Source organism: Atractosteus spatula, chromosome 14 (genome assembly GCF_055471065.1).
Source record: "Atractosteus spatula isolate fAtrSpa1 chromosome 14, fAtrSpa1.hap1, whole genome shotgun sequence".
Classification (NCBI taxonomy): Eukaryota; Metazoa; Chordata; class Actinopteri; order Semionotiformes; family Lepisosteidae; genus Atractosteus; species Atractosteus spatula.
Window position 1 is genome coordinate 13,806,418 of NC_142719.1, and position 26,213 is coordinate 13,832,630.

General features: G+C 57.2%; 1 protein-coding gene across 1 annotated transcript in view; it reads left to right on the plus strand.

The window, feature by feature from the left end:
* LOC148820695 (voltage-dependent P/Q-type calcium channel subunit alpha-1A-like) overlaps positions 1–19,932 on the plus strand; it is a 115,805-nt gene extending 95,873 nt beyond the window's left edge. Inside the window, exons 39-47 of the mRNA XM_088932164.1 lie at positions 481–586; positions 977–1,084; positions 2,237–2,337; positions 7,341–7,450; positions 8,511–8,646; positions 11,142–11,255; positions 16,236–16,431; positions 16,867–17,120; positions 19,318–19,932. Coding sequence (XP_088788290.1) covers positions 481–586; positions 977–1,084; positions 2,237–2,337; positions 7,341–7,450; positions 8,511–8,646; positions 11,142–11,255; positions 16,236–16,431; positions 16,867–17,120; positions 19,318–19,932 — 1,740 coding nt within the window. The remainder of the gene's footprint in view (positions 1–480; positions 587–976; positions 1,085–2,236; positions 2,338–7,340; positions 7,451–8,510; positions 8,647–11,141; positions 11,256–16,235; positions 16,432–16,866; positions 17,121–19,317) is intronic.
* Positions 19,933–26,213: the final 6,281 nt, after the last annotated feature.

The window sequence follows — 26,213 nt, forward strand, 5'->3', positions numbered from 1 at the left end:
GCTACGGCCTCAGCACTGCGAGTCTGTGAGGTTCGTCTCCACCCACCAGTGGAGCATGGGGAAGCACGGTGGCCGTGCACAACTGTGCACGGGGGGGACACGTGCACCAATTCCAAATTGAAAAGCAAGCACGTCGGAAAAGCACCGCAATCAAAACAGACACGTGTGACATTATCGGTTGCCAAACAGGTTGGTGTTCACTGCCCCTGCGCCTGTCGCCCCCGCTGGGCGCTTGTGGACTGATCTTTGCCCAGGCGAGGCCTGGTGAACTGCGGGATCTCCATGCCCGACAGGGATATTTCCACGTTGGCATGTTGGAGAATCCGGGCAGAGTCTCGAGTCAGCAGAGCAGGCTGGTGTCCTACAGAGCGCCCCTCCCCCTCCCCACCCCCCCACAACCCCCCCCCCCCGGAGGTTCCGGACGTGCAGCCCCGCCCCGGACACGCCCCTCTCTCACCTGCTCTGCTGTGCTCCCCACAGCGGCTGCTGCGCATGGACCTGCCCGTCGCCGACGACAACACGGTGCACTTCAACTCCACCCTCATGGCCTTAATCCGCACGGCGCTGGACATCAAGATCGCCAAGGGTACGGGAGCCGGGGCCTCTCCGGGCCTGGGGAGGGTGAGGGGCGCGAGCAGGGCGCCCAGGCGAGCCCCGGGTTCGAGCCTGGCTCAGTGGAAGAGCACACGGACCCTGTGTTTCTGGACAGAGAAACAGCTGCAGTTTGTTTAAATCGCTCAGTGTGATTCCCTGTCCACCTGTGTCCGCCTGGGTCCGTCTGTGTCTGTCTGGGTTCGCCTGTCTCTGGATGTATCTGTGTCTGGGTGTCATGCTGTGTGCATCGGTGTGTGTTTGTGTGTCTGCCTGTGTCCATTTTTGTTATGCTGTGTATGTCTGTGTGTGTATCTGTGATTATGGATGTGAGTTTGTGTGTCTGTGTGTGTTTATGTGTGTTTTATGTGTGTCTTGTTCCCAGGAGGTGCAGACAAGCACCAGATGGATGCAGAGCTCAGAAAGGAGATGTCAGCCATCTGGCCCAACCTGTCACAGAAGACCCTGGATCTGCTTGTCACTCCTCACAAGTGTAAGTTCCCAGGACACTGTATCACCCTTCGTTAGAAAGAGCAGTTTCTGCTGCTCACCGCTCACTGCCCACTGCCCACATCTCACTGCTCACTGCTCACTGACCACTGACCACTGCCCACATCTCACTGCCCACTGCCCACTGCCCACATCTCACTGCTCACTGCCCACTGCCCACATCTCACTGCCCACTGCCCACTGCCCACTGCCCTCTGACCACATCTCACTGCCCACTGCCCACTGCCCACATCTCACTGCTCACATCTCACTGCCCACTGCCCACTGCCCTCTGACCACATCTCACTGCCCACTGCCCACTGCCCACATCTCACTGCTCACATCTCACTGGTCACTGCCCACTGCCCACTGCTCACTGCCCACTGCCCACTGCCCACATCTCACATCCCACTGCCCTCTGACCACATCTCACTGCCCACTGACCACTGCCCACATCTCACTGCCCACTGCCCTCTGACCACATCTCACTGCCCACTGCCCACTGCCCACATCTCACTGCCCACTGACCACTGCCCACATCTCACTGCTCACTGCCCACTGCCCACTGCCCACTGCCCACATCTCACTGCCCACTGACCACTACCCACATCTCACTGCTCACTGCCCACTGCCCTCTGACCACATCTCACTGCTCACATCTCACTGGTCACTGCCCACTGCCCACATCTCACTGCTCACATCTCACTGGTCACTGTCCACTGCCCACTGACCACTGCCCACATCTCACTGCCCACTGCCCACTGCCCTCTGACCACATCTCACTGCCCACTGCCCACTGCCCACATCTCACTGCTCACATCTCACTGGTCACTGTCCACTGCCCACTGACCACTGCCCACATCTCACTGCTCACTGCCCACTGCCCACTGCCCACTGCCCTCTGACCACATCTCACTGCCCACTGCCCACTGCCCACTGCCCACATCTCACTGCCCACTGCCCACATCTCACTGCTCACATCTCACTGCCCACTGACCACTGCCCACATCTCACTGCCCACTGCCCACTGCCCACATCTCACTGCCCACATCTCACTGCTCACTGCCCACATGGCTGCGGCCAGCCCCATCTCCTGCTCCAGGGCCCATCTCGCCCCCTGTCATCGTCCAGGGTAACTTGTCTCTCCTCCTGGCAGCGACGGACCTGACTGTGGGGAAGATCTACGCGGCCATGATGATCATGGAGTACTACCGGCAGAGCAAGGCCAAAAAGCTGCAGGCTCTCCGGGAGGAGCAGGTACTGCCGTAGCAACGATCACTCGCGCAGCCGCAGAACAAGCTAACTGCATTCAGCAAATACTCCTCCTGCTGTCAGAGCTGTAACAAAGAGGACCACTCCCCGCCCTCCAGATCCCAGCGGATTCTCCCAGCACATCCCAGTCCCCAGAGGGTTGCGCCTGATCCCAGCACAATCCATCCCCCTTCCGGCACAGAATTCCCCGCCCCAGTCCCAGCGGAATCCCCCTGCCCCGGCCAGCTCCCAGCCGAATCGTCCAGCGGGCCCTCCGAAGTCCAAACGCTCACCCCACTTGCAGCAGAGTTCACCCCAGCTCTCCCAGAAATTTGCCGACAGAACTCCCTGATCCGTGCGAGCCTGTTAATCCCGGAGTTTTCCCCAGCTGGTAGGACAGCTGTCCATCACAGCGGGAGGAAGCGGCACCGCGGGGGACCAGCGCCCCCTGCTGTCACCCCGGAGAAGAGATGGCCGTGGTTTGGCCTGTCGGCATTCCCAGTCTCTCCTCGGATCAGCAGGCTTCCTGGCTTCATCCGCCCCCTGGCTCCTGAACTCCGGCCAGGCCTTGCCCCCCGCACGCAACCCGAGGATCAGCCCAAGCTCCCTGACTCAGAGGGGCGCAGTTCGGGGGTGAGGGACTGGATTAGAATAAGGACTGAGGTGACCTGTAGGATTAGGGGTTCAGGGTCACGCCCAGTCCTGGGAGTCAGGATCAAGGTCAGAGGAACTTAGGAATTGGGGTACGGGGGGTGACGAGCAAGTTAGGGGGCGGAGGTGGGATCACTGGGGCGAAGCCTCACCCTGATCTTAACTCCAGAGCAGCGCAACGCTGAGATGGAGGAACCGTGGCAGCCGCTCCAGGGCCAGGAAGTCGAACCCAGGGCCAGGGGCCGTCTCTTTGTTACAGCTCTCCCAGGCACCTCTGAACCTGCTGTGCTTCCATTTCCAGCTCCCTGATGTCCAGCCCTCATTCCTCCCCCCTCTCCTGCCATGACTGTGTCCCGGACTGTAGCCCTCCTCCCTCCTGCCCGCCTCCCTCTGGGGCTCCTGTCGCCCTGTGCCGCCCACTGAGAACCTGTACATATGTAGCCTGACGGATTGTAAACCTTTGATTTGAAACGTTCAAGTGAAGTAAAATAGAATCGAGTCAGAACCAGATCTGAGGTGCTGAGCCTTCTTCTTCCTTTTGGGTTCCTGGTGCCCCCTGTGGCAACACGAGTCTTCCTGCGCTGCACTTACCCCTCTGCTGTAACGTCGGTGTGTCCCCGAGACCCCCGCCCCCCACTGGTGGGGTCCGTTCCGTTCTGGGGCAGCGTCGTGAGAGGCAGCCCGCAGGACCGCGTGACCCAGGCAGAGCTCCGATCCACTCCCCCGCCCGACGGGGTTAAAAACGGCTCCTTTCACCCCTGTTTTGGTCCCCCTTGGCCTTAGCAGCATCTCTAGGGTAACCCCCACTTCAGCACTAATATTCCCCCGTCTCCATTCATCCTGTTCAAGAGGCAGCCTCCCAGATTTGGGATGGGGAGGGAGCCGAGAGGGAGGCTCTGTCTGGGTCCGCAGTCCCAGGCGCCAGACCAAGGCCGTCTGTTTTAAAGCAACACTCCACACAAAACTGTCTGCAACACTGGCTGAGTCTCTGTTCATGACCTCCAGTCCTCTGGAGGAAGGGTGTGTCTTTGTGCAGCAGGGGTGTAGGTGGGTGGGGAGGCAGAGGACAGGGAAGTTGTGATGTATGACATCACACTTTGAGCCAGAGTGACACCACACTTCAACCCAGAGTGACATCACGCTTCAATCCAGTGTGATATCACACATTGAACCACAGTGAGATCATGCTTTGACCCAGAGTGACATCACACATTGAACCACAGTGACTACACACTTCAACCCAGAGTGACATCACACTTCAATCCAGTGTGACATCACACATTGAACCACAGTGAGATCACACCTTGACCCAGAGTGACATCAAACTTTGAGCCAGAGTGACATCACACTTCAATCTAGAGTGACATCACACTTTGACCTGTACCTGTGGCTCTTTGATTCAGGATTTCATACCTTTGTTCCTTCATGACACTTCTGCACATGACCAGCCTGACCTGCCCTGATGAAATAGAGGCTATGCAGGCCATTGGACAGGCTGGAGATCAATCCCCGAAACAGAATGCTAGGCCCCCTGCTCGATCTTCCCTGTGGGTCCTGTATCGGGTCAAGGGTCGTACTAGCTACACCCCCTCTCCCAAGTCTGACTGCAGCTTTCCATCGAGGAGCACCTGAATGCTCTGCAGGAGTCCCCTCTCTCCCTCCCTCCTCTCTTCCCCTTCTCTTTCTCTCCTGAACTTCATGCTGGAAGAGTTGCATTCCTGTCCCTGAAGTCACCCGCCACCATCAGACTAACACACCCACCACAGTCACGCGCACCAGCTCCTACCTCCATTCTGCCTTCACATACTCCAGTCAGCCGCCATGTCGAAACAGCCAGGCGCTAGCCAGCCGGCCAGACACCACAGTCCAGTTCCACTGAAATGACCGGTTTTCCTGGGTCAGTCTGCCAGCAGCTGAGACGGCTCTGGTGGATCTACCGGACCACAGGTCATAGGACTGCTGTGTTCCAGCTGGCTGAATTACTGGAATGAACTGAATCAGTCACACTGGCGAGCAACCTGGACTGGTCACTACGGGGACCACTGGAGCACAGCACCCCCTGCTGTGAACTGCGGGATCTGCACGTCTCCTCAGTGCCGGATCCTGGAAAGGCTGCCAGGAAGTGAAATGGGATGAACGTGTCCTCTTGCTGCTGTTGTTTTTCTGGGCTGGGGAGAAGCAGGGGGAGAATATGGTGGCCTGCAGTGCCACTGTGCCGCTGTTAGACTGTTCATCTACAATGTCATCGACCAGGGCTGCTGGAATCTTGAAAAAGACACAAACACAGGGCTACTGTCTGTAACAGAGCTCAGTGTTGACTAGTAAAACCAAGGCAATGTGTGTCTGTAGACCCCCAGAGAAGGAGAGAGACAGGCTAGTGGGGCCATGCTCCAGTGAAGACAGACAGAGCAGAGCTGGGTGACGACCTGCACACAGACAGACAAAAACACACACAGACACACAGACACACAGACACAAACACACACAGACACACAGACACACAGACACAGACAGAAACACACACAGACAGACAGACAGACAGACAGAAACACACACAGACACACAGACAGACAGACAGACAGACAGACAGACAGACAGACAGACACACAGACAGACAGAAACACACACAGACAGACAGAGCAGAGCTGGGCGACGACCTGACGCACAGGCAGACAGAAACGCACACAGACAGACAGAAACACACACAGATAGACAAACAGAAACACACACATAGACAGACAGACGGAAAGGATTAGCGTGAGTCCCAGCAGAGACAGACAGACAGACAGAATTAGAATGAGGTCCCAGCACACAGCAGTTCCCAGCCGGGTCTGGGGAAAGCTGTGTTCTCCAGGGTGTCACGGTGAGCAGAGGCCCTGAGAATGAATGAAGCGTCTCTGCTCATTAATCACAGAGGTTTGTGAAGCGAAGGACCTGAGTGCCAGGGTGGGCAGCTCGAACCCTGGGCCTCTGCAGTGCTGTGGGACACGAGCCCTGGACGCTAGACTCCTGCTCTCTGCTCCTGTGGGGTCAGGACGCAGACCAACAGCTGGACTGTCTCAGACCACAGTGCAGCAGGAGTATGGACAACGCAGACTCAGCCCTGCTGCTCCCTCACAGCCGGGCTCTGACCAATGGCCTCTGACCTCTGACCTCTGACCTCAGCCTGGGAGCCCACCTCCAGAGGCTCTGGTCTCTACCTGTTCCTCCCCCCCCTCTGTCTCTGCCCCCACCCGTCTCACCTGTCCCTCAGAGGGCCGCTGGGATACGCAGGGCAAGTCTTTCCTGTCCTGCTGTGAGCTGCAGCCGAACAGGAAGTAGAGAGAAGATGAGCGAGAAGACAGGACGCCGATTTTGCAGATGCAGAGGCATCCCAGAACGGGTCACGGATCAGGATCGGGCAGGACACGAGGGGCTCCGTGACGGCACGGGGATTGGCTAAGAGTGGGGTCACTCCATGCTGCGCCTCCCCCCTCCAGGACTGTGCAGCTCTCCTTCCATCGCTCAGCCTGTCCAGTAGGGGGCAGTGCTGCCCTTTCCCGGCTCTTCCCGGCGTGTCCCAGATTCTTTGATTTTTCCTCTCCTGGTTTAACCACTTTGCTGCTAGAGGTCTGGGTCAGCAGGTGTGCTTGGGTTTGCCCTGGCGGGGCACAATTTTGGCACAGTGGGGTGAAGGGGGGTGCAGTGGCAGGTCCTGATTCCTCCAGGGGGGCTGCCAGGCTCAGGAGGGGGGGGCCGCACCACCTGCGGCTCAGCACAGCAGGACTGGTAATTGCGCCAGGGTCTGGTCTCCCTGATATTTCTGCAAGGGCGGGTCGCTGCAGGCTCAGTTCTGGCCCACTGTGGTCGCAGCTCTGCCTGGCACAGGCCTGTGATCCTGTCCTGCCCTGCTCCAGGAATGGCTCCCGGCTGAAGATCCGGGCCAGCCCAGCAGTGTGGTAGGAGCTGTTTCGGGCCAGGGTGTGTAGGTGGCTAGGTGGAACGCTAGTATCCCAGATGCAGGTGTCCCCCCCCTCCACCTCCTCCTCCACGGATCCCCACATTCCCAAACCCAGAGTGAAGCGTGAATCCAGACCCGCCACACTGCTGCCCTCACCCCAGCACCCAACTGGTTACTCCTGTCCGTGCACTGCTCGGGGGGCAGCGGGGACCCCCTCCCGGACTCCAGACGGCGCGGCCGCGAGGACTGCATGCGGACCTGCGCACACAACAGGACCCCCAGTTCCCACAGTGCCTCCCGGCCGGCCCCGCTGTCGCCCCGCAGCTGGCGGAGCCCCCGTTTGCACTCTGGATGTTGTGACTCCATTTCCCATAAGTCTGTCTGATACCAGCTGTAGGCCATGTTGTATCTCACACAGAATCGAACGCCATTAATGTTTCAGCGCATGGAGCCCCCTTCCCCACCCCAGGACGCTGGGCAGGGAGTCAACAGTCTGCCAGAACCACAGCAGGACCCCTCCGGCAACCTGTAAGTAGCCTTCTCCCGTCTGTGTCCCGGGTGCCCGGGTGCCCGGGTCCCCAGGTTCCGATCTCCCCGCAGGCCGAGGGTCGGGGTGCTCCTGTCCGTTTTTCTGCCGCAGCAGCTTTTTTCCAGGGAATGAAAGAAGGGCGCGGATGCCCAGGGTGTCAGTGCTGGTGCTGGCGGTGGGAAGGCCAGCTTGGCGGAGCTGTCAGGGCGTGACCGTAGACTATAAACCAGAGGAAGGGCTGCCTGAGACTGCAGCCTCCTTCTTGGCATGAAGCTGTACAACAGTACAGCTCCCGGGAGATTCCTGCCCCCCCCCCCACCCCTGAGCGCGGCAGGCGGGGAGCTGCTCCCGCTGGGATCCCGCTCCCCGGAGGCGCGGTGCTCAGGGCAAGCTGCCTGCTGCGCTTTGAAGCTCCCCCAGACAGACTTGAGAGGGGTTCGAGTTTGGGGGTTCACACACACACACCCCGGTGTTTCAGCTTCATAGCTGGTGTGGCTTTGGAAAGCTAAAGGGGCCTTAACACACCCCCCCCCCCCCCCCCAGCTCCTTCCAAAAACAGCTTTGGTGTCAGCCCCAGAATGGGGCTGCAGGGTACGACGACAGACGCGCTCGTCACGAACAGTCTCCTCTGTCAATAGCTGATCAGCCATGCTGCTCACCTGCACCGCAGCCAGACAAACCCCTTTCTCGAAACGGACCAGACCCTGCAAACCCCCACTTCCTGCTTTGAAATCATGTGACGAAGGAAGGCGGGTCCTTCCAGAGCTTTGTGGGAAATGTAGTTCAGACAGGAGTCGCCATCTTGCCTGAACCTACCGTCTTCTCACTCGGCCTCTGGACAACAGGAATGGGTGAACAAAAAGGAACCGCTTTGCAGTCTATTCTGTGGAGTGCAGACGTGTATTTGCGTGTGAGCCTGCGTGTGCCGCGCAAGTTTAAAAACAGGGCCCAGGTTCAGGACAAGTGCCACTGGGGAGCAGTGGAGAGCGGCGCCACCCTGCAGGACAGCGCAGGCTCTGTCTAACCCCCTTCTCTTTCCCCCAACCCCTTGGTCCACAGCCCCCAGCAAGGGGGGATGACGGAGAGCCAGTCGTGGGTGACAGCCAGGGCGCAAGAGATGTTCCAGAAGGCAGGAAGCTGGAGCCCGGAGAGGCCTCATCCCGATGACATGCACAACAGCCGGCACAACCCGCAGGTAGAGACACGTGTCCGCTCAGAGGGCCGAGGGAGCTGTAAAAACACTCACACAGACCTTCCGCTAATCCTCTCCTGGGGAGGGGGACAGGGCTCTGCTGAGGGGCGCTCAGGCCTGCCGCGAATCGCTTGCCTCCATCTGTCTGGTTCCCCGCTTCATCCCCATCCACAGGCAGACGTCGGCAGAGCCGAGCTCCCTCCCCCCAGGGAAAAGGGGCCGCCTGTCCCTCCGTTTCCCCACCCACTCCTGTGGGAATCCATACACCACCCTCACTGTCACTCTGTCTCTCTCTCTCTCTGTCTGTCACTCTCACTCTCACACTCGCTCACTCTCGGAGTCGGGGCCCAGTCCACTGTCCCCTCAGCTCATGTCACTCCATGGCCGCTCCTTGCCCCTGCTGGGGCTCCCCCCGGCCCCGCCCCATGCCCGCCGACACAGGCACATCCAGGAGGTAGCCCCCCCAGCGCAGCTCTCTCTCGGAAAACCGGAGCCCCCTGGCTGCCCTCTCTCAGGACAGGGGCGCTCCTCTGCTGTCAGCAGCTGGGTGGCGCCATTGGCACCCCGAGAACAAGCTACAAGCAGAATTGCAAACAAGGCCCCCCAAGGCTCTACCTGCAGCTCATAACATCTGCACCACCACAGACTTAAAGACACCCCAAAACTGATCCACAGACACACTCTGTCTCCAGTGACACCCCAATACTGATCCACAGACACTCTGTCCACAGTGACACCCAGTACTGATCCGCAGATACACTCTGTCCTCACTGACACCCCAAAACTGATCCACAGACACACTCTGTCCCCAGTGACACCCCGATACTGATCCACAGACACTCTGTCCCCAGTGACACCCAGTACTGATCCACAGACACTCTGTCCCCAGTGACACCCAGTACTGATCCACAGATACACTCTGTCCCCAGTGATACCCCAGTACTGAACCACAGACACTCTGTCCCCAGTGACACCCCAGTACTGATCCACAGACACTCTGTCCCCAGTGACACCCAGTACTGATCCACAGATACACTCTGTCCCCAGTGACACCCCAATACTGATCCACAGACACACTCTGTCTCCAGTGACACCCCGATACTGATCCACAGATACACTCTGTCTTCAGTGACACCCCGATACTGATCCACAGACACTCTGTCCCCAGTGACACCCCAATACTGATCCACAGACACACTCTGTCTCCAGTGACACCCCGATACTGATCCACAGACACTCTGTCCCCAGTGACACCCAGTACTGATCCACAGATACACTCTGTCCCCAGTGACACCCCAAAACTGATCCACAGACACACTCTGTCTCCAGTGACACCCCGATACTGATCCACAGACACTCTGTCCCCAGTGACACCCAGTACTGATCCACAGATACACTCTGTCCCCAGTGACACCCCAATACTGATCCACAGATACACTCTGTCTTCAGTGACACCCCGATACTGATCCACAGACACTCTGTCCCCAGTGACACCCAGTACTGATTCACAGACACTCTGTCCCCAGTGACACCCCGATACTGATCCACAGACACACTCTGTCCCCAGTGCCACCCCAGTACTGATCCACAGACACTCTGTCCCCAGTGATACCTCAGTACTGATCCACAGACACACTCTGTCCCCAGTGCCACCCCAGTACTGATCCACAGACACTCTGTCCCCAGTGACACCCCAATACAGATCCACAGACACTCCGTCCCCAGTGATACCCCAGTACTGAGCCACAGACACTCTGTCCCCAGTGCCACCCCAGTACTGATCCACACACACTCTGTCCCCAGTGACACCCAGTACTGATTCACAGACACTCTGTCCCCAGTGACACCCCGATACTGATCCACAGACACACTCTGTCCCCAGTGCCACCCCAGTACTGATCCACAGACACTCTGTCCCCAGTGATACCCCAGTACTGATCCACAGACACACTCTGTCCCCAGTGCCACCCCAATACTGATCCACAGACACTCTGTCCCCAGTGACACCCCAATACAGATCCACAGACACTCTGTCCCCAGTGATACCCCAGTACTGATCCACAGACACTCTGTCCCCAGTGACACCCCAATACAGATCCACAGACACTCTGTCCCCAGTGACACCCCAGTACTGATCCACAGACACTCTCTATGATGAGAGCTGTCCCACTACTGATCCACGCTACTGAAAGATACCCCAAATCACTTTCTGTCGCCTCTGCGTCTGGTGTCCTGGGATTTAAGGCTCTGCAGGAATCTACTCGTTAGTTCAGGTGGCCTGCGGAAGTTCGCGCCCGAGCCTAGAGCCAGCTGGGCCACATCCCCGGACCTCCCCCAGGAGGGGGCGCCGGTCCATTACAGGGTTACCCCCAGCAGCGCTCGAGCCCACAGTCCAGGGGCGACAGCGGAGACGTTGCCGGAGCCCGCCCCCGTGTGTCGGGGTGCTGCGTCAGTGTGTACCCCGGAGGTGGTGACGCTGATCTCCCTGTGTTTTGCAGTCGGTAGAGATGAGGCAGATGGGGCGCGACGTGCTCTCCGACACTGAGCGCCGCCCCCCAGTGGAAGGGCACGGGAGGGCAGCTTCCATGCCACGACTTCCTGCAGACAACCAAGTGAGCACCCGCATCCCTCCTCCTCCTCCTCCTCCTCCTCCTCCCCGGCTCGCGCTATCCGATCTGCCCTTCAGAAGGTCCGGGTCGCGCAGTGGAGATGGAGAGAGGGCCGCCCCGTATCGGGGTTCAGAGGCCACCCCAGGTTTGTTCTCCAAGTCCGCTCCTCGAACCCCTGACCCTCTGTCCCGCCCCAGGAGCTTCTCCCTATCGGTCTGTGTCCAGCTCCCCCCCCCCCAGGGTCCCCCCTTCGCGTTACCGGGACCCAGTCGGGTCGCCCCGAGGTGCTCAGGGTGTGCTGAAGGCAGACCGGATAGCCCTTCTGTCTGCGGCAGAGCTCTTCCTCTTCCTCCTCCTCATCGACCTCAGGATCTCATCGCCTGTGTGTTATAGCTGTTGTTCACCCATGGCCATCGCTCGAGCGCGCTCTCTCTCTCACCCTCCAGTGGGCGCCAGTGCACCCCTCGAACCGTGCCCCTCAGGATGCTGCACCTACACAACATGTGGAAGCTCTCTCCTCTCCTCCCCTCCCCTCTCCTCCTCTCTCCCCTCCCCTCTCCTCTCCTCTTGTCTCCTCCTCTCTCTCTTCCCCTCTCCTACTCTCCTCCCCTCTCCTCCTCTTTTCCCTCTCTCTCCTCTCCACCCCTCTCCTCCTCTCTCCCCTCGCCTCTCCTCTCCTTTCCTCCTGTCTCCTCCTCTCTCTCTTCCCCTCTCTTACTCTCCTCCTCTCTTCCCTCTCTCTCCTCTCCTTCCCCTCCTCCTTTCCTCCCCTCTCCTCTTCTCTCCTCTCCCCTCTCCTTTCCTCTCTCCTCCCTCTCTTCTCCTCTTTACTCTCTCATCTCCTCCTCTCTCTCCTCTCTCTCTTTTCCTCTTTACTCTCTCCTCTTTCCCCTCCTCTCCCCCCTCTCCTCCTCTCCTCCCGAGCTCCTCTGCGCCCCTAGCTTGGCTCCTCACAGGTGAAGGTCTTTGTTTCAAGCTGTCCTGCTCTTACCTCACACACCTGGTTTCCATCTGGCTGCTCCGGCCCCAGAAATTAGTACCTGTCGCAGCAGAGGTCACGTGACCTTACAAGTGTGTGAGTGTGCACAGACAGGGGAGTGAGTGAGTGTGTGAGTGTGCATACAGACAGAGGAATGAGCGAGTGTGTGAGTGTGCACACAGACAAGGAGAGTGTGAGTGTGTGAGTGCATGCACAGACAGGGGAATGAGTGAATGTGTGAGTGTGTGCACAGACAGGGGAGTGTGTGAGTTTGTGCACAGACAGGGGAGTGAGTGTGCACAGAAAGGGGAATGAATGAATGTGCAAGTAAGTGAAAGGTGCCTGCAGGAGTGTGTGTTCAAGCAGAGTGTGTGTGTACCTTTTGTTTGTGTGTATATGTGAGCCACGTGAGTTTGTGCATGCAGTGCAAGTGTTTGTGGGTGTATTTAGTAAGTGTGTGCAGCGTGTGCAGTGTGAGTATTTGTGGGTTCAGTGTTAGTATTTTTGTGTGCAGTGTGAGTGTGTTTGTGGGTGCAGTGTGTGCAGTGTGAGTATTTGTGCAGTGTGTGTTTGTGGGTGCAGTGTGTTTGTGAGTGTTTGTGCAGTGTGTGTTTGTGGATGCAGTGTGAGTGTTTATGTGTGCGGTGTGTGTTTGTGGGTGCAGTGTGACCGTGGGTGCAGTGTGTTTTTGTGTGTGCAGTGTGACTGTGTGTGCAGTGTGAGTGGATTCAGTTGTGTGCAGCATGAGTGTTTGTGTGTTTTTGGGTGCAGTGTAAGTGTGCAGTGTGAGTGTGTGTGCAGCGTGTGTTTGTGCAATGTGTTGTGTTTGCAGTGTATGTTTGTTTGTGCTGTGTGACTGTGTATGTGAAGTTTTTATGTGGGTGCAGTGTGTTTGTGTGTGCAGTGTGAGTGTTTATGTGTGCAGTGTGACTGTGTATGCAATGTGTTCATGTGTGCAGTGTGTGTTTGTGTGTGCAGTGTGAGTGTTTATTTGTGCAGTGTGTGTGTATGCAATGTGTTCATGTGTGCAGTGTGTGTTTGTGTGTGCAGTGTGTTTGTGTGTGTGGTTGTGTGTGTTCGTGGGTGCAGCATGAGTCTTTATTTGTGCAGTGTGTGTTTATGTGTGCAGTGTGTGGTTGTGTGTGCAGCGTGTGTTTGTGTGTGTTTGTGGGTGCAGTGTGTTTGTGTGTGCAGTGTGAGTGTTTATGTGTTTGTGTGTGCTTGTGTGCTTGTGTGTTCGTGTGTGTGCTTGTGTGTGTTTATGTGTGTGCCTGTGGGTGCAGTGTGAGTTGTTATGTGTGCAGTGTGACTGTGCAGTGTGTCTGTTTGCAGTGTGTGTGTGCAGTGTGTGTTTGTGTATGTGCCTGTGGGTGCAGTGTGAGTGTTTATGTGTGCAGTGTGTGTGTGCCTGTGGGTGCAGTGTGAGTGTTTATGTGTGCAATGTGTGTGCCTGTGGGTGCAGTGTGAGTGGTTATGTGTGCAGTGTGACTGTGCAGTGTGTGTGTTTGCAGTGTGTGTGTGCAGTGTGTGTTTGTGTATGTGCCTGTGGGTGCAGTGTGAGTGTTTATGTGTGCAGTGTGTGTGCCTGTGGGTGCAGTGTGTGTGCCTGTGGGTGCAGTGTGAGTGTTTATGTGTGCAGTGTGTGTGTGCCTGTGGGTGCAGTGTGAGTGTTTATGTGTGCAGTGTGTGTGTGCAGTGTGTGTGTGCCTGTGGGTGCAGTGTGAGTGCTGCTCTGTGTCTCAGTGTGTCGTTCCTCCCTGTGCTCTGTGCCACAGTCTGTGTGGTCTTGCTCTGTGATCTGTGGCCTGGGCCAGGTGCCTCTGTCCTCACTGTGTCCACAGCTGCTGGTAAGTGTGTAGCTCTGAGCTCTGTTCTGTCTGTCACTCTGCTGCTTAGTGTCTAACTGGGGTCTCTTCTCTGCTCTTCTCTTCCTTCTTTCTTCTGTCTCTATTTTGTTTGTTTTTTATTGTTTTTCTCCTCTACTCCTCCCTTCCCCCTTTCCTCCCCATTTCTCCTGTCTCTGCCCCTTTTAACCTCTCCTTCTATATCACTTCCAACCATCTGCCCTCTCTCATCCCTCTCCCTCTATCTTTCTCCCCCTGTCCATCCCCCCGTCTCTCTCCCCCCGTCTCTCCCTACCCCGTCTCTCTCCCCCTGTCTCTCCCCTGTCTCTCTCTACCCCGTCTCTCTCCCCCGTCTCTCTCCACATCTCTCCCTGTCTCTCTCTCCCTGTCTCCCCCTGTCTCTCTCTCCCTGTCTCTCTCTCCCTGTCTCTCTCTCCCGTCTCTCTATCCCGTTTCTCTCTCCCGTGTCTCTCTCTCCTGTCTCCCTCTCCCGTCTCTCCCCTGTCTCTCTCGACCCTGTCTCTCTCCCCCATCTCTCCCTGTCTCTCTCTCCCTGTCTCCCCGTCTCTCTCCCCCTCTCTCTCCTGTCTCTCTCTCCCGTCTCTCTCTCCTGTGTCTCTCTCTCTCCCCTGTCTCTCTCTCTCCCGTGTCTCTCTCTCTCCCCTGTCTCTCTCCCTTGTCTCTCTCTCCCTTGTCTCTCTCTCCCCTGTCTCTCTCCCGTGTCTCTCTCCCGTGTCTCTCTCTCCCCTGTCTCTCTCCCTTGTCTCTCTCTCCCTGTCTCCCCTGTCTCTCTCTCCCCTGTCTCAATCTCCCATGTCTCTCTCCCTGTCTCTCTCCCTGTCTCTCTCTCCCCTGTCTCTCTCCCTTGTCTCTCTCTCTCCCGTCTCTCTCTCCCCTGTCTCTCTCTCCCTGTCTCTCTCCCTTGTCTCTCTCTCCCCTGTCTCTCTCCCCTGTCTCTCTCTCCCTGTCTCTCTCCCGTCTCTCTCCGTGTCCTGTGACTTCGTGTGTGTGAACCTGGTGTCTGACTCTTGCCAGCGGAGGAAAGGCAGACCACGCGGGAATAACCTCAGTGTATGTACCCTGTCTCGCTCTTCCCTCCATCCTCGTTTCTCTCAGCCTTCTCTCGCTGTCAGCGCTCTGCATGTATTTCCCATCTCTGTCTGTCCACTCTGCTCGTCCACCCCTGTCCACTCTGCTCGTCCACCCCTGTCCTCTCTCTGTCTGTCCACTCTGCTCGTCCACCCCTGTCCTCTCTCTCTGTCCACTCTGCTCGTCCACCCCTGTCCTCTCTGTCTGTCCACTCTGCTGTCCACCCCGTCCTCTCTCTGTTCACTCTGCTCGTCCACCCCTGTCCTCTCTCTGTCTGTCCCCTCTGCTCGTCCACCTCGTCCTCTCTCTGTCTGTCCACTCTGCTCGTCCACTCTGCTCATCCAACCCTGTCCTCTCTCTCTGTTCACTCTGCACGTCTGTGCCTGTCCTCTCTCTGTCTGTCCACTCTGCTCGTCCTCTCCTGTCTGTGCTTGCATCAATGTGTGTGCGTGAGCGTGTGTGTGCATGGGCGTGTGTGAGTGTGAGTGTGGTGCTATCAGCGTGGGGTCAGCTTGAGAAGGCGGCCCCTCGGGTACAGTGTGGGGGATCTTTAAATGGACACGCATACAAACTGGTTCGGGTGAGTAGAGACCTGGGGTCCCCGCAGAGGCAGGAATACAGACGTGTGTCAGGGGTCATCTGGACGTCCCGCCAGATCCCGGAGAGGCCCCAGGACAGCTCCTCCTTGTCAGAAGCCCCTCTCCATCTAGACACCCCCTTTTCCTGCCCCTGGGCCAGACTGTCTGGGCCATGTGCTGGCTCTGCATGGCAGGCGCAGTGCTCCTTTCTTACCACCGGGGGGCCCCCTCATCCTGCAGACTGGGGGGGGTGCCTGGGGCTCTGGGGGAGGTACAGGGGCGTCCGGGCAGAGCAGGCAGCACAGGTAAGACAGGGGTGCATGCTGGGGCATGGCCTGCGATCAGCTCTTTGGGAGCAGTGTGAGAGAGCAGGGGAGGGGGCGCCGGGGTCCACGTCTCCTCCGCGGCGGCCCCCTCCCGGTCTGACCGTCTCCCGGGTCGCGTGGCGCCCGGCCTGACGGAGACAGACCCCCCCCCTCGCTCTGTCCCGCAGACCATCGCCGACGCCAGCCCCATGAAGCGGTCGGCGTCCTCGCTGGGCCACGGGCGCTCCCGGGGCCTGCGGCTGGACGACTACTCCCTGGAGCGCGTCATTCCCGAGGAGAGCCAGCGGCACGGGCACCGGCGCAGGGACCGCAGCCACCGCGCCTCCGAGAGGTCGCTGAGCCGCTACACGGACGCCGACACAGGTCGGGAGGACAGCTGGGGCTCCCTCTGGAGTGGGGGAGGGGGGAATGTGGACAAGGAATGGCTGGGAAAGGCAGCTGGGACAGGTGTGTGCTGGGAAAGGGAGCTGGGAGAGGTGCGTGCTGGGAAAGGGAGCTGGGATTGGCCAGTGGGACGGACTGGGTAGGTGAAAAACAGGCGTTTCACTGGGGAAACCGTGATCGAGGAGCGGCAGGCAACCGGATCAAGGAAAACCGCTTCAGCTTTGGGAAAAGTGCATGAGGGAGTCGCTGGATGCTACCGGATCTGGAAAGGTCGGGCTCCAGGGGTGGGATTGGGGAGCGGAAGTGTGGAAAGCCAGGGAGCTGGGGGCCTACCGAGTGGCTAGGAGCTGGAGTTGGGTCGGGGAGGGTGCGTGCGGGGTGCCGAGCCAGCTGTGACCCGTTCTGACCCAGCAGGCCTCGGCACGGACCTCAGCACCACCACGCAGTCCGGCGACCTGCCGCCCAAGGAGAAGGAGCGGGAGCGGGAGCGGGAGCGGGAGCGCGGCCGGCCCAAGGACCGCCGGCACCACCACCACCACCACCACCACCACGGCTCGCTGGAGGAGGAGCGCTGCGGCCCCGAGCGGCCCGAGCACGGCCACAGGACACGGGACCGGCGCTGGTCGCGCTCGCCCAGCGAGGGCCGGGACTGCCGGCCACACAGACAGGTGGGCCCCTCCCTCCCGGCACACCGGTCACGGGGACACCGGTCACGAGGACATGGGGACACTAGCACCGGCACACTGGTCACGGGGACATGGGGACACAGGGACACTAGTGCAGGTACACTGGCCCACGGTACCTGGCACACCAGTCACAGGGACACTGGTACTGGCACTGGCACACTGGCTCACTAGTTCTGGTACACTGGCCCAGTGTACCCTGGCACACTGGCTCACTAGTTCTGGTACACTGGCCCACGGTACCCTGGCACACTGGCTCACTAGTTCTGGTACACTGGCCCACGGTACCATGGCACACCAGAACACTGGCACACTGGTATACCAGGGTCAGGACATTATTACACGTGCACATGGGACATTGGCACACTGGTACACTGGCACACAAGGCACAGCAGTACACTGGCACTGGCATACTCACACACCGGTACCCTTTATGGGGGCTTCAGGTGGATCAAACAGTGCCAGGGGGTTTGCAGCAGGGAGCACCACTGATTTTGGGTAATTGCAGTGCTGTCAGTGAGAGCTGTGCCCCTCCTGCAGGGGGCGCTCACTCTGCTGTGGGCCTGCAGTGCTGGCGGTGAGAGCTGTGTCCCTCCTGCAGGGGGCGCTCACTCTGCTGTGGGCCTGCAGTGCTGTCAGTGAGAGCTGTGTCTGTCCTGCAGGGGGCGCTCACTCTGCTGTGGGCCTGCAGTGCTGGCGGTGAGAGCTGTGTCCCTCCTGCAGGGGGCACTCACTCTGCTGTGGGCCTGCAGTGCTGTCAGTGAGAGTTGTGTCCCTCCTGCAGGGGGCGCTCACTCTGCTGTGGGCCTGCAGTGCTGTCAGTGAGAGCTGTGCCCCTCCTGCAGGGGGCGCTCACTCTGCTGTGGGCCTGTAGTGCTGGTGGTGAGAGCTGTGTCCCTCCTGCAGGGGGCGCTCACTCTGCTGTGGGCCTGCAGTGCTGTCAGTGAGAGCTGTGTCAGTCCTGCAGGGGGCGCTCACTCTGCTGTGGGCCTGCAGTGCTGTCAGTGAGAGCTGTGTCCCTCCTGCAGGGGGCGCTCACTCTGCTGTGAGAGCAGTGGGGTTCACAGTTCAGTTAGGGGGTGAGTTTTGGAGGAAGGGGCCAGTCCCTCTGCCTCCTACGCTGGTCCAGTAGGAGTGACCAGGCTGTCTGACAGGATAAGGACACTAGGGGGCATGCCCATTATTGCAGATGCACTTCTGCTTAGTTGTATGTTAGCTGCTTCTTCACTTTATCAGCGGTTTCTTATTTTGCCAGAAGAAAACATACATATGAACATGTGCAGGGCTGAAGTGTTTGTATATTTGCACAGTTGTATATACAGTGTGTGTGTGTGTGTGTGGTGGACTCCCAGCATGGCCAGGTGCAGATCCCAGTGATCTGGGCTGCAAAGACACTGTCCGCCTGCGGCAGCGATCCACACAGTGATCCTGTGGCCCAGCTCAGGGTCCAGCTCTGGACTCTCCCAGTGTTAAAGCCCTTCAGTATCGACTAGAGTCTGGACTTCAGTCTGTCAATGAGCACTGAGCACAGACAGACTGGAGACAGACTGGACTGAGGACAGACTGAGGACAGACTGGACTGAGGACAGACTGGACTGAGAACAGACTGACGACAGACAGACTGGTGACAGAGGGGAGACTGAAGACAGACTGGACTGAGGAGAGACTGAGGACAGACTGGACTGAGGACAGACTGGACTGAGAACAGACTGACGACAGACTGAGGACAGACTGAGGACAGACAGACTGGTGACAGAGGGGAGACTGAAGACAGACTGGACTGAGTAGAGACTGAAGACAGACTGGTGACAGAGGGGAGACTGAAGACAGACTGGTGACAGAGGGGAGACTGAAGACAGACTGGACTGAGGAGAGACTGAAGACAGACGGGAGACTGTGACAGAAAGGAGGCTCTCAGTGATGTGGGAGTGGAGCAGTCACTCAGCCACAGACTGGCAGTGTCTGGCTGGACAGAGCTGGGAGACAGCTGGAGTGTGTGTGTGTGTGTGCCAGCCCGCTGGACAGCGAGACTTATCAATCTCTCTTCACTTCTCTGTCTCTCCTGTCTGTGCCTGTCGCTGTGTTTGCCTCTGTTCCTCCTGGGCTCTGCGTGCTGGCCTGCCTCCCTTCCTCGTTAATGGTGTTGTCCTTCTTTGATTTGCTCTGTTTGGTTTTCATGTAGGGCAGTAGTTCGGTGAGTGGGAGCCCCGTCCCTTCGACCTCGGGCACCAGCACCCCCCGTCGCGGCCGCAGGCAGCTCCCCCAGACCCCTGCCACCCCCCGCCCCCACGTCACCTACTCACCCGTGGTCCGTAAGGCCGTGGGCACCCCCCCGTTGGGGCCCCCGCACCCCCACTCCGGCCGGGTCCCCATCCCGGCGTCCCGGCGTTTCTCCCCGCCGGGGCCCGAGCCCCCCGAGCGCCCCGAGCGCCCCGGCGGCTCGCCCCGCGGACCCCGGCACGCGCGCTGGTCCGGCTCGCCGGACGGGCTGGAGGACGACGGCTGCTTCTACCACCAGGACTACGAGTACGACCCCCCCTCCTACGAGCCGGGGACCCCGGGGGGCAACCCCCACCCGCGCTCGCCCAGGACTCACCGCCGCGGCCCCCCGGGCCGGCCGGCCTCCGCCTGCTCCCCCCCTCCGCGGCACTGCGCCCCCCGCCGGCTGCCCAACGGATACCGGTCCTCCTCGCCCTCGCCGCACCACGGGACGCCCCACAAGCCCCCGCCGCGGGGGGCCCCCCGGAAGGGTCTGCACGAACCCTGCAGCGAGACGGACGAGGACGACTGGTGCTAGCGGCCCGCCACGCCACAGACTCCCGGGGGGGACGCCCGCCGTCCCCGGCACCGCCCGCTCCGGCGGACAGGAAGTGGACAGGAGGGGGGCGGGCCGACCAGGCATGTTTCTTTCTTCTGCTGCTCAGAGTGGGTTTGGGGGGGAGGGGAGGGCGGGGGGGGTCGCTGCACGGAACCAGACGAAGAGGAGAAGAGAGGGGGGCGCTCCGCCCCCGAGAGCCCAGCTGCGGCGGCCGGGACCAGAGGGGCCACGCTGGCCTATATCGATGAGTTTTATCATCTGCGTCCACCTGGGAGGACAAGGGCCACAGCGTGAGCGCGGGCACCGAGGATGACCCCCGCGCCGGCGGCCAGGGCGCCGTCTTCTTCAGGGCTCCCTCCTCCTCCTCCTCCTCCTCCTCCAAACATTTGCTTGCTTTGTTATTCTGTTGCTACTGTTCAGGCTGCTTGGGACTTCCCAGAGTCGAATCCCAGTGGGTTCCTGCATGAGGACGGGACACAAGGTCCGGGCCGGCTGGGGGGCTGGGGGGGGTGGGGGGGCGTCGACGGGCGGGTCTGCTGGAGTTCTCTCTCGCGGCTCCTCTCTCTCGCTGTGGGTCATGGGGGTGGAACAGGGCCTCGAACTGCCACATCTCTGGCCTCTACAGCTGCTGGCATGATAGCCCTGAATGTCAAACCCCTTCAGTAATAAACCTCTTCAATAGTGAACCCCTCAGAAATAAACCTCTTCAATATTAAACCCCTCAATAATGAACCTCTTCAATATTAAACCCCTCAGAAATAAACCTCTTCAATATTAAACCCCTCAATAATGAACCTCTTCAATATTGAACCCCTCAGTAATAAACCTCTTCAATAGTGAACCCCTCAGTAATAAACCTCTTCAATATTAAACCCCTCAGAATTAAACCTCTTCAGTATTAAACCCCTCAGAATTAAACCCCTCAGAAATAAACCTCTTCAATATTAAACCTCTCAGATTTAAACCTCTTCAGTATTAAACCCCTCAGAATTAAACCTCTTCAGTATTAAACCCCTCAGAAATAAACCTCTTCAATATTGAACCTCTCAGAATTAAATCTCTTCAATATCGAACCCCTCAGTAATAAACCTCTTCAATAGTGAACCCCTCAGTAATAAACCTCTTCAATATTAAACCCCTCAGAATCAAACCTCTTCAATATTGAACTCCTCAGTAATAAACCTCTTCAATATTGAACCTCTCAGATTTAAACCTCTTCAATATTAAACCCCTCAGAATTAAACCTCTTCAATATTAAACCCCTCAGTAACAAATCTTTTCAATATTGAACCCCTCAGTAACAAATCTCTTCAATATTGAACCTCTAAGTAATAAACCTCTTCAGTATTAAACCCCTGAGTTTTAGACTCCTCAGTACTGAGCCTCTTAATATTAAACTTCTTCAGTTTTATAGCTCTTCAGTATTGAACCCATCAGTATTAAACCCCTTAATACTGAGCCTCTCAGTTTTAAACCCTTCAATATTAGAACAGACTGAGGACAGACTGAGAACAGGGCTCAGGACCTGAGAGCAGAGCATGAGGGGCTGACTAACCCCAAAGCCAAACACCCAGACACAGCGCTGTGGGCCAGGGTGCGCGAATCGGACATCCAGAACAACCTGTGCTTCCAGTTTTTCATGGGCTTCCTGCAAAGAGAGAGGGGGTGAAGAGAGAGAATTCGTTAACGCCAGCAGGAATAACGATGAGAGCATGAACCTGTGTAGATACATTTCACGGTTTGTCTTGTTCTTCTTCGAGTTGTCTCTGTGTCTGTGTGTTGCCACTGAGGGGGATTCTGTCAAGAATGGTGTGCCGGTCCTGGGGGTCGGGTACGGTCGGGCCAGGTTCCGGCTGAAGGAGCCCTGGCCTTGGGTTGTGACAGGGGCATTGTGGGACCGCTGTCTCGCTGGAGCTCCACTGTGGCAAAGGCCAGAAACGCACACTGCCATCTGGCGCCACAGTTCCCCTCCCCATCCCTCCCGCTGGCCTGCCTCTGGGGGCGTGGCTGGCCTGTGCGCTGGGCTCACATTGCTGTTATCAGGGGGGTGCCGTGTCCCGCCAGCCAGCTGTTGCCCTCTCCTCTGTGTCGGACCACATCTGTTCACAGCTGGACTGTGCTGTGGGCTGCCTCCCGACCCTGCGGCAGTGTTCATGAAGCAAACACTGCGTCAGCCTGTTCTTCGAGACAGCGCCTTGTCAGACTGAAGGAAGTGCTGAGGAGGTCTGCGAACCTGATGGCTGGCTAAACTGTCATCTGGTTAACGTGCTGTCCGGTTAACCTGATCATCAGGTGGAACCCACTGTCTGCTTAACCGCATATGGTTAATCTGGTTGTTTTGTCTGGTTAACCTGTTGTCTGGTTAATCTGATTGCCTGGTCAATCTGTTGGCTGGTTAACCTGTTGTATGGTCAATCTGTTGGCTGGTTAAACTGTTGTCTGGTTAACCTGTTGTCTGGTTAATCTGCTTGTCTGGTTAATCTGTTGACTGGTTAACCTGTTGTCTGGTTAATCTGTTGTCTGGTCAGTCTGTTGGCTGGTTACCCTGTTGTCTGGTTAATCTGTTGTTTGGTCAATCTATTGGCTGGTTCAGTCCACAAGAAAGCAGGACAGCCCGAGAACTTCAGGACTGGTGGAGACACTCAGGGCTCTTGACTTCTTAAACACAAGATAAAAAACAGACAGGAGACAGAGAGAAAAGAGGGTATGAGAGTACATGTTATATCACCTCTAGCTCCTCACCCTCCCTAACTCTAACTGACCCTCTCACACCCCTGACACCACCCCCCCCCAACACTCACAGGGTGAATTGGTACTGTCCTGGTTATGCATTTCACTTTCTGAGGAGGACTGGGAGAGCTTAACTTTTAGGGGCTAGGGGGGTGTCATCTTCCTGTCCATCCCCTGTGTGACAGGACACAGGTCACAGTACAGGGGCAGGATGGGACACTGAGTCCCTGGGGGAGCACAGCTGGAGAGATGGGATCTAAGAGGAACGTCCTACAGACTGCAAAGTAGTCACCAGTGTATGGAATTGAGAGGGGACGTGTCAGCGGCTGATGCCATTTTGGCTCAGAGAGAGGGATTCTAAAGTATTACAACAGAGGAGCAGCTGGAGCCAAAATGGCAGAAAGGGGATCCAGTTGCCAAATCTTCTGCCACTGAGCAGCGAACCTAATAAGATGATACAGAACGTGTACATTCATTACCAAGTATTTTTATAGTATTATTATTCTGAAATTCATTAGCATGAAAATGCAACACAAGCCTGTCTGATTTTCCAGAACTGCCAGCCTGTTTTCTGAAGTTCCTTTCCGCGCTGTAAGGGTGCTGCTCTCCCACTCTCTCCGGAATCACTGCAGCCCGGGGGGTCAGGGGCTGGGAGCCAGTGGAACAGGCAGAGTGTGTGTGTGTGTGTGTGAGAGTGTGTGGAGAGAGAGCCTGTGTGTCAGCCTGTCGCTGTGCAGAGAAACTACCAGGACCCTTTCTGTCTGTCCCTCCTCTCTCTCCTCCATCTCTTCCTCCTCTCCCTCCTTCCTCTCTCTGTGTCTCTTTCTCCCTCCTCTCTGCTTGCTCTCTCTCTCATCACTCTCTCCGACTCCTCCCTCTGTCTCACCTTTGTCCCTTCGCATCACTCCTTTCTCTCTCTCCCTTCACTCCTTTCTCTCTCTCTCTCGCTCTCACCCCCTTCACTCCTCTCTCCCTCCTCTTCCTTCTATCTCTCCTCCCTCTCTCCATCTCTCGGTCTCAGTTACAGTGAAACAGCCAGTGGGTTGGGGTCCCCGGGGGAGGAGGGGGGGGTGCTGGGTGTGGCTCTGTGAGGCAGGGGGCTGCGCTGAGCCACTGGCGGCCTCCCCCGTCTCCTGCTCTGTAACATCCTGTCTGTCTCCTGTGCGTCCTGTATACGTCACTCATAAACCTCCAGAAACAAGCGCTGTGTCTGTGCTGTTCCATTCTGTCTGCTGCCTCGTCTCTGTGCTCCATCACGCCACACTATCACTCTGTCTCAGCCAGGGAAGCAGTGCACCCACAATCCCACTCTCCGCCCGTACCCGCTATCCCTCCAGTGACCACAGGAGGGCAGCATTGCTTTTCGATAGCAGCACTGAGGGCCAGTGAGTAGCCGACCTGCACAAGAGTAGAGTTGCACTCAGCTGAAGGGCTCTTCACTCACTGGCCCTGGGCCTGATTCTGAAAAGCCCTGCTGGGCTGCGGCTCTTAGGTCCATTCTGGGGACCGCTAGTCTCGAGAGAGTTCTGATCTGGTCCGCAGTCTCAGTGAGTGACATCTGGAAGCAGAGCTGACCCAGCCCAAATACAGGTGTCCCACACAGGCAGAGAGCGGGCATGAGCAGTTTATCAGCTACCTGCAGCTTTGATGGGTATCTGGGTGCTGCCCCCTAGTGGCCAGTGAGTGTAGCTACCTTTTCATGAGTCTCAATCTGCTGTGAGGATTCACATGCATGCAGTACAGAGTGAAGCGAATAATCCGCAATGTCATTAACAGCTTTTTTGCCCTCAGGGATGAGTGTTGAGGTTACATACTGTCTGTCACACCTGTCTGTCTCTACTTCCCCTATCTGTCTCTGTCACACCTGTCTGTAACACCTGTCTGTCTCTGTCACACCTGACTGCCTCTGTCATACCTGTCTGTCTCTGCTACCTCTATCTGTCTCTGTTACACCTGTCTGCCTTTGTTACACCTGTCTGTCTCTGACACACCTGTCTGTCTCTGCCGTCTGTCTGTGTCTCTGTGCTTGTGTGTGAGCTCTGTCTGTCTGTCTCTAATTCCCCTATCTGTCTCTGTCACACCTGTCTGTTTCTGACACACCTGTCTGCCTCTGTCACATCTGTCTCTCTCTACCTGTCTGTCACACCTGTCTCTCTCCCTGTCTGTCTCTGTCACACCTGTCTCTCTCCCTGTCTGTCTTTAACACACCTGTGTATCATGGACACTTCTAACTACCTTGCCAGTCAGTCTCCACCTAACTGTGCACCTCAAACACACCTCTCTATCTCTACCAACACTGTGTGCCTCCTGCTCACTTCTCTGACCCTATCATACCTGTATGAGCCCACCTCTCTATCGCAGCTGCCTCCTTCCTCTCTTTAGTGTGGAAGCACCACTCATCATCTGCCTAAAACCTGTCTACCTCTTCAGAAAACACTACCCTGAGCTGTGACGCTAACCCTGAAAGTGAAGCTGCATGCTAACTGCCACACAAGCCCTGCTGTTAGTCCTCACTCCGTCCCTAATTAATAACTCAGCCATCAGAGTTACTCTATAAGACGGTTAAAGGGCTGACCTGAGGCCCCTGAAGACAGCACTGTCTCCCCAGAACAGAGCACATTGGCTATAGCACTGTCTCTCTCTCCAAGCGTGTGAAACTCTCACTCTCTCCAGAAGTCCCTCTCCTCCTGTACTGCCCAGTCTCACTCTCCCAGTGCCCCGTCTCACACGGACACTGGGGCACTCTGTGTGAACTCTATCATACTGACACTGTGTCACACTGACTCTGTCATACTGTCATACTGACTCATACTGACTCTATCACACTAACAGTCTGACACTGACACTGTGTCACACTGACACTGTCATACTGAACTCTATCACAATGACTGACTAACACTGTGTGACACTAAACTCTATCACACTGACAGACTGACACTAACACTGTGTCATACTGAACTCTATCACACTGACAGACTGACACTGACGCTATATCACACTGACAGTAAAAGATTGACACTGTCACACTGACTCTCTATCACACTGACAGACTGACACTGTGTCACACTGAGCTCTATCAATCTTTTACTCTACAGTATGATTGGCTGTGGGATAGATTGGCCCAGTCATAATGCCACCTGAGGGGTGATAGGGCATTAGAGAATCAGACCATAATAAATGTCTGACAGACATTAGAAGAATAAGGATAGGAATAAAATCACTATCTTAATACTAATCAAAAAATCCCCATCTGACAGCACTGTAGTTTTCTTCTATCACACACTCAAACTCTGACCAGAACAAACAGCCTGGGCTCCTTCAGGTTCCAGGTTTGTACATGAGTCACTGGCCTTGTCAGGTCAGAGGTCAGGGGTTACGAGCCGCCTCTCAGCTGCCATCCGTCTAAGGCCTGTCATGGATAAGGAAAGTCGCTGGAGCTCGGGATATCGTTGGGCACACCAGACACAATCTGGAACGACATTGTCATCCAGTGTCATCACCTCCTGTCTGACACAGGGGGAACGTCCAGG